The sequence below is a fragment of the Tupaia chinensis genome, unplaced genomic scaffold (genome assembly GCF_000334495.1).
Source record: "Tupaia chinensis unplaced genomic scaffold, TupChi_1.0 Scaffold000573_1, whole genome shotgun sequence".
Taxonomy (NCBI): domain Eukaryota; kingdom Metazoa; phylum Chordata; class Mammalia; order Scandentia; family Tupaiidae; genus Tupaia; species Tupaia belangeri.
In genome coordinates this window covers 3,348,670-3,360,622 of record NW_006160087.1, presented here as the reverse complement: position 1 = coordinate 3,360,622, position 11,953 = coordinate 3,348,670, and the positions used below count along the sequence as shown (strand labels likewise).

Genomic DNA, 11,953 nt, shown 5'->3' with positions numbered 1-11,953 from the left:
GGCTGGTAAAGGGCCCCAGCAGACTGGGATGGGCTGCCGAGGCGAGGCGGCAGGGGCAGAGGGGATGCAACACGGGGGCCCCGGGGCTGCCCAGGGTCCTAGGCCACCCCCTCCACATTCCGATAATTCCTGGAGCAGCCGGCGTGGCGGGAGCCTGGGGGGCACTGGGACAGAGAGGGCCCCGCCCGCTATTACGGAGGGCTAGAGGCTGTGCTCGCCTGCGCCCCCACTGTTGTTTCCCAAACTTGGGTTCCAAACTCAGAACGGTTGTCCCCCATTCCTGGACCAGAAAGCCTCCGCCTCACCAAGCCCGGGGAAAGTTCTCAGAGTCAGACCACACTCCTTCCGGCCTGGGCTAGCTTCGCCCGCGGGAGGAGCAGCTCCTTCGCTGCCGGGCTGCGGACCCAGCAAGGACAGGGACAGCCGGTCAGGGCGCTCAGGGCTCAGGCGGGCCCGCCTTGCCCGCGGTCCCAGGTGGATCGAGCCCCGCCCCGCCCTCGGCCTCGGGGGCGGGGCGGCGGAGCGGGCGGGGCGGTACAAAAGGCGGCCCGCCCCCGCTCGGCGCTGACTCGAGTGTCCGGGTTGCGCAGCCTGGAGGCGGAGGCGCGTGGGGCACCCGGGCCAGCCCACACCCCTCACCAGGTAGGGACGCTCCCCTGCTCAGAGGGCAGAGGGTGTAGGCAGAAAAGGCAGAGAGGAGGTGGGGCGAGCAGAGAGACCAAGACAGAAGGCAAAGAGAGAAGAGGGACTTGCCCGGAGACAGGACGGGGACAGGAGGGCACAAGGTCAAGGTGCAGGTGGGGATGGAGGCCTGAGGGGTGGAGGGCCCAGGACAGGACGGACCTTGGGTGGGATGGGGGGGCACAGAAATGCCCCGCACCCCATTTCCTTGGCCTTGAAGGTCCCTGGGTAGGTCAGTGAGAGGCTTCTCTTCCTTGCAAGCCAGGGTGACAAACTGGCCCTGCCGCGGGTCCTGCCCGGGTCTCAGGAGTCAGGGTCTCCTGCGCTGCTGGATCCTCAGCTCCAGGAAGCGGGACTCACGCCCTGCTGTGCCAGGGAGCCCTGCCACCCTCCGCCTCTGACCCTGGCCTCCGCCCTCTCTGGGCCCAGGAGGCACCATGGGCCACTGTGTCCCGGGGCTGCTGCTGCTGCTGCTGCTTCTGTCTGGCCAGGGGGCCCTGGGGGCCCGGAGGGGCCGAGGGCGCCGGGAGCTCTCCCCAGGCCTGCACCTGCGGGGCATCCGGGACGCAGGCGGCCGCTACTGCCAGGAGCAGGACCTGTGCTGCCGGGGCCGCACTGACGACTGTGCCCTGCCCTACCTGGGCGCCACCTGTTACTGTGACCTGTTCTGCAACCGCACCGTCTCCGACTGCTGCCCCGACTTCTGGGACTTCTGCCTCGGCGTGCCACCCCCCTTCCCCCCCGTCCAAGGTGGGCACCAGGGTGGCCAGGAGAGCGGGTCACGGTCAGCCCTTGCCTGGGCCAGGCTCCGGAGCTGGGCTGAGGCACTGATAGTCCGGGGCGGGGGCGTCGCAGCACCTAGGACAGGGGCTGCTCCTGCTCCTCCCGGAGGCCCGGGGACTGACTCCTGTCTAGCTCCGGTTGGCGTCTGAGCAGCCCAGGGGAAGCCAGCTTCCCGCCCTTTCTCCCAGTTCTTTCCCTGCTCCGGAAGGGAAGGTGCTAGCCCAGCCTGCTGACGCGCCCTGAGCGACAACGCGCAGGGTGTTCAGTGCCGCCCCGGCCAGTCTGCCTTTGCCCTGCGTCCGCGCCCCCGGGCGTCTGCCCACGGCTGGGAGGTGGGTCCACGCTGCCTCTGCCTTCAGCTGCCCTCTTCCGTGCACTGGTCGGAGAGAATCACAGCTGGGGGGCTGTGCGCTAGGACAATGTGCACCTGGGTCTTGATCCCAGAGGGTGTGTTACCTGCGTGGAGCTGCCCACCTCGGGCTTTGGCTCCCCGCCCCCACTGCCCATGTCCAAGCCCAGACTCACTTATCCCCGCGGTCGGGGGTTAAGTTCCGGGGAGGACTGGGGTGTGTGTGAGGGTGTGTGTGTGCTGACACGGCCTTGGGAGGGCTCGGGCACCTGACCTTTGAGGACTGGCCCTCTCAGCCCTTCTCCCTGGCCCCGTCCCCACAGCTCTCCCTCTCTTCACTCCCGTCAGGATGCACCCACGGGGGGCGAGTCTATCCTGTCTTGGGGACCTACTGGGACAACTGTAACCGCTGGTGAGTGTCCGGGGCCTGGGGGGCTTGCCTGCGGGCTTTGCGACCAGCGTCCCTGGCTTAGATCCCCCAGCCGGTCTGTGGGACGAGCCCTCGTCCTCTGGGCGCTTTCGTCCGTAATGTGGGAACGCGAGCACCGGCCTGGCCTGTCAGCTCAGCTGATGGCACTTGGACTGCGTTCCCAGGAGCAGCCAGCCAGGGATGCCTGGCCCAGGTGTCGCCCCCGTCCCAGCAAGCTCGGGCCAGGGACCTCCCCACCCAGCTGTTCTTGCTGTCACGGAGAGTCCGAGAACTGGGCGCCAGGAAGGAAGGCCTGCCTGCTGCCTGGGCTGCGGAGGGTCAGGGCTGGCCGAGCTGGCGGCCGGCCAGCTGCAGCGGGGCCTTCCCTGGAACGCGGCCCCTCCTCCCTTCCCAGCCCTCCCGCCGCTCCTGGCAGGAGGGAGAAGGGGTCATGGGTGCCCCCACTCTCTGAGCTGGGAGTGGAGAGGGTCAGGAGGAAGCCTGGAACACCTCGAGGGCCGTGCCCACTCTGCCCTGTCCCACGGGGAGGACACCTTGGGGCACATGCGCGTGAGCTGTTTCCATCGCCTCACCGGGGCGAGGGGGAGAGACCATGTGTGGGTGACAGCGGGTGTGCTGGAGCGTGTGTGCAGAGGTGCTCAGATGGTGGCCGTGTGCTACGATTCTGCGGGTTCAGGGTGCCTCTGGACGTCGAGGGGTTAACTTCTCCCACTCCTGCCCCTGGGGCCCAGCCTCCTTGGCCCCTCTGGAATGCTGGGACCTGCTGCCACCAGCCCTGTCTAGACCTGCTCTTGGGCAGCCCTGGGGACCAAGGAGGAGGGACAGGACAGGACTGACCAAGCGCTGCCCTCTTCGGGGCCTGGGGAGTGCAGGGTGGGGTGTGCCCTCCAGTGCGGCCTCCAGGGATGCTTTGAGAGCGTCCAGGCCCTGCTGCCCAATGTGAGGCGGAGGGGAGGAGGGCCTCCCTCCCTCTCCACTCTGCTGTCTGGGCTCGGAGCACCGCCATACTGGGTCTTGTCCCCTGGAGGCTCCTTAAAAGGCAACACAAGGCGGGAGCCCAGGGCAGCCTGGAAGGGGGCGGCTTAGCGTCTTGCAGTAGCGGAGTTCTGAGCTGTGAGAGTCTCGGAGTGTCCATAGGACCCGACCCACTATCGACACCCACCTATTACAGACCCTGCCACAGGCCATGCCAGCCCCCGGCTGTGCCAGGCACCACCCCCGCCCTCCTTCCCTGCAAGCCACTGGGTTAATGGTGAAGGACAAGGATATGAGAAATCGGCTGGGTTGGCCTGGCGGTTAAAGCGGTTGGAGCTCACATGGCTGACGCCATGGTTTGAGTCCTGGACCCGGTGGCTTTGAAAAACACACTGGGAGCATGTGCATGTGAGCCCAAAATCCCCAGAGGAGACGGGGTTGCGGCGTGGCCCTCCCCATGGGGGTGTTTCTGCCCCTCATCTCTCTCTGGTGGATGGATGCGCCCTCTGGCAAAACTCAAACACCTCATTACCAGCAGTTGTGGGGAGAGATGGTAATGGGGGTGCTAGCTTAGGGGTGACGGAGGGAGGCCACCAGGAGTGAGGCACCCTCAGCTGTGCCGTGGGATGGGGACGGGCGGGCCCGCTCTAGGCCCTGGGCATGGGTGCAGCTGTGGGAAGGCTGGGAGGAGGGCCCAGCTCAGGGCGGCTGGCGCTGCTGGGGGGCAGTCCATGTGCCCCGTGTCTCCCCAGCCGTGTGGTGCGCCACTTCGGAGAGCATGCCAGGTCGCTCAGAGGTCCTCCGCCTCTGGGTGGGGCAGCCCTGAAGGGGTAGGGGCTTGATTAGGAAGCTGTGGCCGCGTCCAGGAGAGTACTGACGTGGGACGAAGCAGGGTGGCGCAGTGGAGGGGTGACGGCAGACAGCTCACGGTGGGCCGCCCCAGGACCTGCTGACAGGGCCCTGTGCGCGCATCACAGACCACCTGGCATTCTTCTCGTTCTTTCTGGACTTTGTCAGAGGGGCACGCGCTTGCCAGAGAGAGACAGAGGGACCTAGGGAGAGGGAGGAAGCCGCGGTGGGGTGTGGCCAGGCCGCAGTCCCTTAGCCTCCATTTCTCCAGCTGGTTGATTCAGGGCGTGCACATGTGCCTGGCGCGTGTCTCAAACTGCCGGGGCCAGGATTCAAACCATGGCTGGCCATGTGGGATCTGACTCCCTTAACCACGAGGACACGGGGCCCGACCGCACAGCCTCGCTATGTGATGCGAACAGCTGGGTGCTCGACTCTGAGCTGAGGGGTCGGGGAGGGGAAGGCAGCTTCGACTACTCGAGGGCTGAGAGGCCTCCTTCACGCACTGAGTCAGCAGGGCAGCGCACACGGAGGCCCGCGGGGAGGGGCCGAGAGCAGGTGGTCGGGCCGTGCCCTGTGCCAGAGGCTTTGCCGACCTGTCACGTTGTGCCTGCAGGGGGCTGACGCATACCCTCTGCACAGACAAGGACCCTGAGGCGGGGAGAGTTCTAATGGCTTCCCCAAGGCTCATGGCCTAGCCGGCCAGAATGGGAAGCCAGGACTGGGATTCCAGAGCCCAGGCTCCCAGTCACTCCACTGCTTTGCCTCCGTCATTCTTTCACGCAGCAAATCTAGAGCCTGCTCTGTGGTGCAGTGGTTAACAGCTGTGTGTGAGAGCTGGATCCCCCGTGAGCAGTTCGAATCCTGGCCCCGGTGTTTGGAAATACATGCCAAACACGTGTGTGTGTGCCCGAAGTCCTGACAGGAAGGAGTGGAAGAGAAGGGGGTGCGCGTTGTGACCCTGCCCTGGCGGGGTTTCTCTCCCTCGCTCTCTCTGGCGCATGCCCTCTGGCAATAGAAAATGTATTATGTGTGCTAGGTTTGGTTTTCCGAAGCACTGAAAATACCAAATAATGCCCGCTCTCAAGGAACTTAGTCTCTGAGGAAACAGGCATGAACAGCGCTGGCGAGGGGCCGGCAGGAGCGTGGTGGTTAGGCGGCTGTCCCACACGGCGGCTTGAGAGTCACGTGCACACGTGTGCATGCGTGCCTGCAATCCCAACAGGAGAACGAGCAGAAGGGACTGTGTCGTGGATCCCCCACGGGGTTGCCTTCTCGCTCTGCCCCTCCCTGATGGTCTCTCTCTGCACAGGCATGCACCCTGGAGGGAAGAAACACAGAGAATAAAACCTGGCAGGTACTGCAGTGCGCTAGCCAGCTGGCCGACTGCTGAGAGCGCAGGCAGTGGGTGGGAAGTGTGGAGGGCGTGACATTTTAAGATCCAGTGGCCTCCTCTGAAGGTGATATTTGAATAAAGACTTGCAGATATGAGCGGCCTCAGGGAGGTAGGAGGGAGGGCAGCTCCAAGTCCTGGGGCAGGAGACAGGTCTGAGCAGTCTGCCGGCCTGGCTGGGCAGGACTCGGAGGCCTCGTCCGTCCGTCCGGCAGTGCAGGGTTCTGTCCCTGATGGGGAGCCAGCGAGGGGAGGGACAAGGCGATAGGACTGAGGCCTAGCAGGGCCAACTGCAGCTGTGGGAGGGTGCACGGCACAGGCGGGGACAGCAGGAGGCCGTGGCAGTAACCCAGGCGAGGGCTGAGCGGGCCGCAGTGGCTGTGGGGACAGCAAGGTCGGCCTGGGCCCTAGAGGTGCCGGAAGGTGGCCTCCACCGAGCTGGAGAACAGGCCAGGGCAAGGTGGGGCGCCACCAGGTTGTTCGCCCCAGCTCCGCGAAGGACAGGGTGGCTGTCTCCTGAGAGCCGTTGGGTAACAGGCATGAAGTAGGAGAACTTGGGAGCAGCCTGGGGTGTCATCTGGCCTTGTCAGACACCCCAGGGGCGGTGAGCCCCGGGCTCTGGAGCGCAGGCCCGGGTCCGAGCAGCAGAGCGTCAAGTGCTCACTGAAAGCCACTGGGCTGCTGGCGCAGGACCCAGGGCCCACTTGGCCAGGAGCCTCACCCTGTCGCCGAGTGCCCTGGCCCCACTCACCCCTCCCTCCTGTCCTTGCCAGCACCTGCCAGGAGACGGGGCAGTGGGAGTGCGACCAGGAGCCATGCCTGGTGGACCAAGACATGATCAACGCCATCAACCAGGGCGGCTATGGGTGAGAGGCCCAGGGAGGGTGGCCAGCGGGCACATGTGCACACGCACACACATGTATGTACACTGCCCGAGACGCTCGTCCTGCCTCACACCTGGGGACACACTCACACATGCACACGCACTGCCTGAGAAGTCCTTCTGCCAGCACACCTGCAGGCACACGTGCACACACGTGCACACACATGCACATACACGACCTGAGACGTTTGTCCTGCCAGCACACCTGTGGATACACGTGCACACACACATGTATGTACAATGCCTGAGATGCATGTCCTGCCACACACCTGGGGACACATGTGCATGCACAAACACATGTGCACTGCCCAAGATGCTCGTCCTGTCACATACCTGCAGACATACACACAGACACGTGCACACACATGTACACTACCCAAGATGCTCGTCCTGTCATACACCTGCGGACATATGTTTGGATACACGTGCACACACACGTATGCACTCTGCCCGAGATGCTCAGCGTGGCGCACACCTGTGGACACACATTCACACACACACATTCACACACACACACACACAAGATATTAGTCATTCTTTTGCTTGTTCTGCCGCACACCTGCGAACATATGTGCAGACACATGTGCACACACATGTATATACTCTGCCCGAGATGCTCACCCTGCCGTGTACACATGTGCACACACACGCACACATACACTGTCCGAGACGCTCACCCTGCCGCACACCTGCACTTGCATCGTGTATGTGCGTGCACCTAGCCACTGCAGGCAGGTACTACAGGGCCCAGCCTGGGCAGGTCTGTGACGCCCTTCCATACCCTGTCCCTCAGGTGGCGGGCTGGGAACCACAGCGCCTTCTGGGGCCTGACACTGGATGCAGGCATCCGCTACCGCCTGGGCACGCTCCGGCCGTCCTCCTCCGTCCTGAACATGAATGAGGTTCACGTAAGTCCGCCCGTGTTCACGGTCACACTGCCCACCTGGCACCCTGGCCCCGCTCCTCGGGGGCCTGGGCCTATCCCTTACCAATAGGCTGTGTCCTCGAGCAAGTGACCCCTTCCCTGGGCCTACAAGACATGGTGCACTGGAAGCACTCAGACTTGGCTTGAGTCTCGTGTCCCGCGTCACCCCTCCTGGCCTCTCCAGCCTGGGAAAAATGTTGCTGGCCCCAGTACAGCTGGGTCGGGGCCCAAGGGGCCGAAGGGCACCTTGGTATTTTGGGAAGGGAGGGACACTCCTCCAGCTCTGGCGAGAGCAGCAGTTCTCGGAAAACGCCAGCTCAGTGGGACCCCAGAGGGGGAAGGGGCTGCTCCCCTCCCACTAGTCGGGGGCCCTCAGGGAGAGCAGTGGGAAGCAGAGCCGAGCAGACACAGGGCGAGGAAGGGGAGCTTCCGCAGGACTGAACGGGTGCGGGTGCTGGCTGGAGGGTCTGTCCCCAGGGGCAGTGGGGGAGCAGCTGCCGTGGAGAGCCCTCCCCGCAGAGCGCCTGCAGTCCGAGGCTGGGGAGCAGACTGCACCTGCGCTCACCTCTGGGCCTCTGGGTCTTTTCTGCCTCCTGCCGTTTGCCTTGGCAGCCTGCCTGGTCACAAGGCCACTGCCTTTCCCTCCCTTGCCCTTCAGGGCCTGAAGCCTAAGGCCCTGGTGGGCAGGTCAGAGGCACGGAGGGGAGGCAGGGCTGAGAATAGGCGCTGAGCACTCCTGGCCTGGCGCTGCCCTGGTCCTGGCCTCCACTGTGCAGCAGGACTGGTCACCCCGTCCTGCTCCCTGGGGAACACTCATGGTGCTTGGTTGTCCACTCCCACCAGAGCTGAAGCTGGCTGCCTGCAGAAAGCCCCGGACTCCCCGCGCCCTCCAAGCCCCACGGGGGTGGGGGACAGCAGAGGACAGGAGGCAGACAGGGCTGTTTTGCCTTGCAGACAGCACTGGGCCCGGGGGAGGCACTGCCCACGGCCTTTGAGGCCTCTGAGAAGTGGCCCAACCTGATCCACGAGCCCCTGGACCAGGGCGACTGTGCAGGCTCCTGGGCCTTCTCCACGGCCGGTATGTCCAGGGCAGGGCTGGCTCAGTGGGCGAGGGGGCCTAGGCCGGAACCCCCTGACAGCCCCCTGCCTCTCCTGCAGCCGTGGCATCGGATCGTGTCTCCATCCACTCTCTGGGACACATGACGCCTGTCCTGTCACCCCAGAACCTGCTGTCTTGCAACACCCATCACCAGCAGGGCTGCCGTGGTGGGCATCTCGACGGTGCCTGGTGGTTCCTGAGGCGCCGAGGGTATGCAGGGAGGGTGGAGCGTTGGGGGCAGGTGCCCTGGTGCTCTGCTCCACGCGGCTCCACCTCTGCACCCACCCACTGCCTCCCCAGGGTGGTGTCCAACCACTGCTACCCGCTCTCGGGCCATGTGCAGGGTGAGGCTGGGCCGGCTCCCCGCTGCATGATGCACAGCCGGGCCGTGGGCCGGGGCAAGCGCCAGGCCACTGCCCGCTGCCCCAGTGGCCACGTCCACGCCAACGACATCTACCAGGTCACGCCTGCCTACCGCCTCGGCTCCAGTGTGAGTCTACACTCGGGTTGGGGCAGAGGCAGGGGTGTTGGGCACAGCCGAAGGCAGAGCTCTGCCCCACACGTGCCTCGATGCCCGTTCTCCCCTCCAGGAGAAGGAGATCATGAAGGAGCTGATGGAGAACGGCCCTGTCCAAGGTGAGTGCCCTGGGCCGCCCAGTCCTGAAGCCCTGCCTGCTCCAGGCCAGTGTCCCCTCCCACTGAGCAGCCGGTCCAGGGGCTGGGAGTGGAGGGGTGAGTTGCACGTGCGCAGCCTGGGCACCCAGGCCTGTGATCAGTGCACCTCTGCCCACAGCCCTCATGGAGGTGCACGAGGACTTCTTCCTATACCGGGGCGGCGTCTACAGCCACACGCCTGTGAGCCGTGGGAGGCCAGAGCGCTACCGCCGGCACGGGACCCACTCCGTGAAGATCACAGGGTGAGGGCTCTGGGCAGGGCCGGGCCAGCAGCCTTGCTTCAAGTCTGCACTTGCAAAGCCAGGACTGCCCACCCCGCTGCAAAGAGGAGGGAACCGAGACTCCGAAACAGGAGGGTCCTGCCTGGGAAGAGTTGCCACGGAGAATTGAGAGCCTGGGGAGGGTTTCTAGAAGCTTCCATCCTTACACACAGGATAAAATAACCCCAATGAATACAGAGAAGGGTCTACACTGTGCAGCCCCCCCCATCTCAGCACCCGTTCCAAGTCTGCCTGACACCTCGCGTGACCTGGTCACTCCCCCATCTGATAAAACGGGAGATATTAGTCATTCTTTTTTAAAAAAAAAAATAATTGGGACCAGCAGTTAGCATAGTGGCTATGTCGCTGGACTCCCATGTAGTCGACCGCGGTTCGAGTCCTTGACCTGGTGGCTTAAAACACGCCGGGCGCGTGTGCGTGCGTGCCCAAGATCCCAAGAGAATGGAGGAGAAGGGACTGCGGCGTGGCCATCCCCCCAGGGGATGATTTCTCACTTTCTGTCTCTCTGTCTCTGTCTGGTGAGCGCACGCGCCCTATAGCAACAACAACAACAATTATTTCATTGTATTCATTCATTCATTTTAATTTGACCAAAGAGAGACACAGAAAGAGGGAAAGTAAGAAAGCAAGCCACCAGGTCCAGGATTTGAACTGCGGTCGACCACGTGGGAATGTCCAGCTCCTTAACCACCATGCTACCTACTGGCCTAAAATGTTAGTCATTCTTTCAGTGTCCTTTGCAGTGGGACATGTATGCAGGGCATCTCAGGTGCCCACATTCCCTGAGTCCCTTCCTTCTGGTCCTTGGCACTTAATGCTCTTGGGCTTCCCAAGGAGGGAGGGCAGGTAGGTGCATGGGGTCCCAGGATGTGCCCAGGACACAGGCCCTGAGCCCCCTGGGTGACGTCCCCCATGCGGGGCACAGATAGGAAGACTGAGGGAGGTGCAGAGAGGGACAGGACTTGCCTGAGTCCCAGCAGTGGCCCCTGAGAGCGGGTGGGCTCGGTGTCACTGCGGTCTGCCCACAGGTGGGGAGAAGAGACGCTGCCCGATGGGAGGACCCTCAAGTGGGATCTATGTGCCTTAATCTCCAAACATCCTGTCCCTCCTTGGCCCCTCCTCACAGACCGCTTGTCCCCAGACGGCAGCCAACTCCTGGGGCCCAGACTGGGGTGAGAGGGGCCACTTCCGCATCGTGCGTGGTGCCAACGAGTGCAACATCGAGAGCTTCGTGCTGGGTGTCTGGGGCCGCGTGGGCACGGAGGACATGGGCCACCACTGAGGCGCGGGCACCGCGGGGAGCAGCCCCCGCCCCGTCCCCCGGACCAGCCGGGCCCTAATCCGGCGGGTTCTGCTGACGCAGCGCCCGGCCTGGGAGCCGCGGGCAGGCGTGGCTGGAGTTCCTCCCAGAGGGCAGGGCCTGCAAACTCTGGGCCCCAGAGCCCCACCCAAGACCACCGAAGCTGGAATACCCCAGGCCTCCAGCCCCACTACCCCACCACCCCACCCCACTCTGTGTTCTTTTCAAGATATTTATTTTTCTTTTCACTGTTTTAAAATAAAACCAAGGGGGCCACCAGGTGGTGTGGTGGTTAGGGCCACTGGATTTCCACGTGGTGGCCTGTGGTTGGAATCCCAGACCTGGTGGCTTGAAAATCATGCCAGTGCGTGTGCGTGACGCCCGAAATCCCCAAAGGAGAGACTGTGGCGTGGCCATCCCCCAGGGGCTGATTTCTCAGTCTCCCTCTCTCTCTCCTCTCTGGTGAGCACACACATGCCCTGTGGCAAAACCACTAAAAACAAAATAAAAAGTAAAGCCATGGCCACCCCTAGTGCAAGCTGAGCCCTGGGGGTCCCACAGGGTTCGCCGTGGCTCGATGGTGGCTGGATGGATGTGCCCGCTACATGCGTGCGCCCGAAACCGTGATGGGAGGGAGGGGCAGTGGAGGAGAGGGACTGCAGCCTGGCTCCCCATCAGGCTCTCCCTCTCTCTGTCTCTGTCTCTCCCTGGTGAGCATGTGCCCTCTGGCCATTAAAAATGTATATTTAAAAATAAATAAAAGACTGAAGTGTCCCTAACTACCTCGCCACCTCTGGGAGCAGAAAGCCAGCCCGGAGCTGGGGCGGCGGGGTTCGATGGCAGGGAGGACTGCCCGAGGCATTGCTGGTGCAGAGAGGACCTGGGACTCACCCCTGCTCAGCCTGTGTCGTTGCCCTGGGTACTGACCCCTCGGAGTCAGGCGTGAATGGCATGGCCTGTGGCCCCCAAAGAAACGTGGGCTGTGGGAACCACCTTTAGACGCTGAGTCAGCGCTGCCTGCAGGGGGAGCCCGGCCCACCAGCAGCCCTGGCGCCGGTGCCCAGCAGGCAAGGGGGGCAGGACCCCACCACTCCGGGGCCCTGTCTCTGCAGATCAGCCTCTCCAAACCACCGAAGCAGAGGGGACACCTCTCCTTCCCCTGCCATCCGCCCCCCCCAACCCCCCGAAGCAGAGGGGACCCCTCTCCTCCCCCTGCCACTGGGCCGAGCTGAGCCACCTCCCTGAGCCAGCCCCCACCACCTCCGTGGGCGCCCAGAGCGGGCAGAGCTAGCCTGGCCTCAGCCTAGCTCCGGGCAGGGAGGACCTGGCA

General features: G+C 64.0%; 1 protein-coding gene across 1 annotated transcript; it reads left to right on the top strand.

The window, feature by feature from the left end:
* Positions 1-660: 660 nt before the first annotated feature.
* TINAGL1 (tubulointerstitial nephritis antigen like 1) lies at positions 661-10,651 on the top strand. The gene is made up of 11 exons (XM_027775554.1): positions 661-1,431; positions 2,162-2,225; positions 6,234-6,326; positions 7,137-7,251; positions 8,223-8,346; positions 8,427-8,577; positions 8,668-8,857; positions 8,958-9,003; positions 9,161-9,284; positions 10,352-10,401; positions 10,472-10,651. The coding sequence occupies exons 1-11, from the start codon at positions 1,119-1,121 to the stop codon at positions 10,603-10,605; spliced, it is 1,404 nt and encodes a 467-aa protein (XP_027631355.1). The 5' UTR covers positions 661-1,118; the 3' UTR covers positions 10,606-10,651.
* The last annotated feature ends 1,302 nt before the right edge of the window (positions 10,652-11,953 follow it).

Excerpts from the sequence above, each read along its gene's own strand:
- TINAGL1 (XM_027775554.1), top strand. The coding sequence starts at position 1,119 with ATGGGCCACTGTGTCCCGGGGCTGCTGCTGCTGCTGCTGCTTCTGTCT. Across the intron at positions 1,432-2,161 it reads CCCCTTCCCCCCCGTCCAAG|GATGCACCCACGGGGGGCGA; the intron begins GTGGGCACCAGG and ends CACTCCCGTCAG. Across the intron at positions 7,252-8,222 it reads TGAACATGAATGAGGTTCAC|ACAGCACTGGGCCCGGGGGA; the intron begins GTAAGTCCGCCC and ends TTTGCCTTGCAG.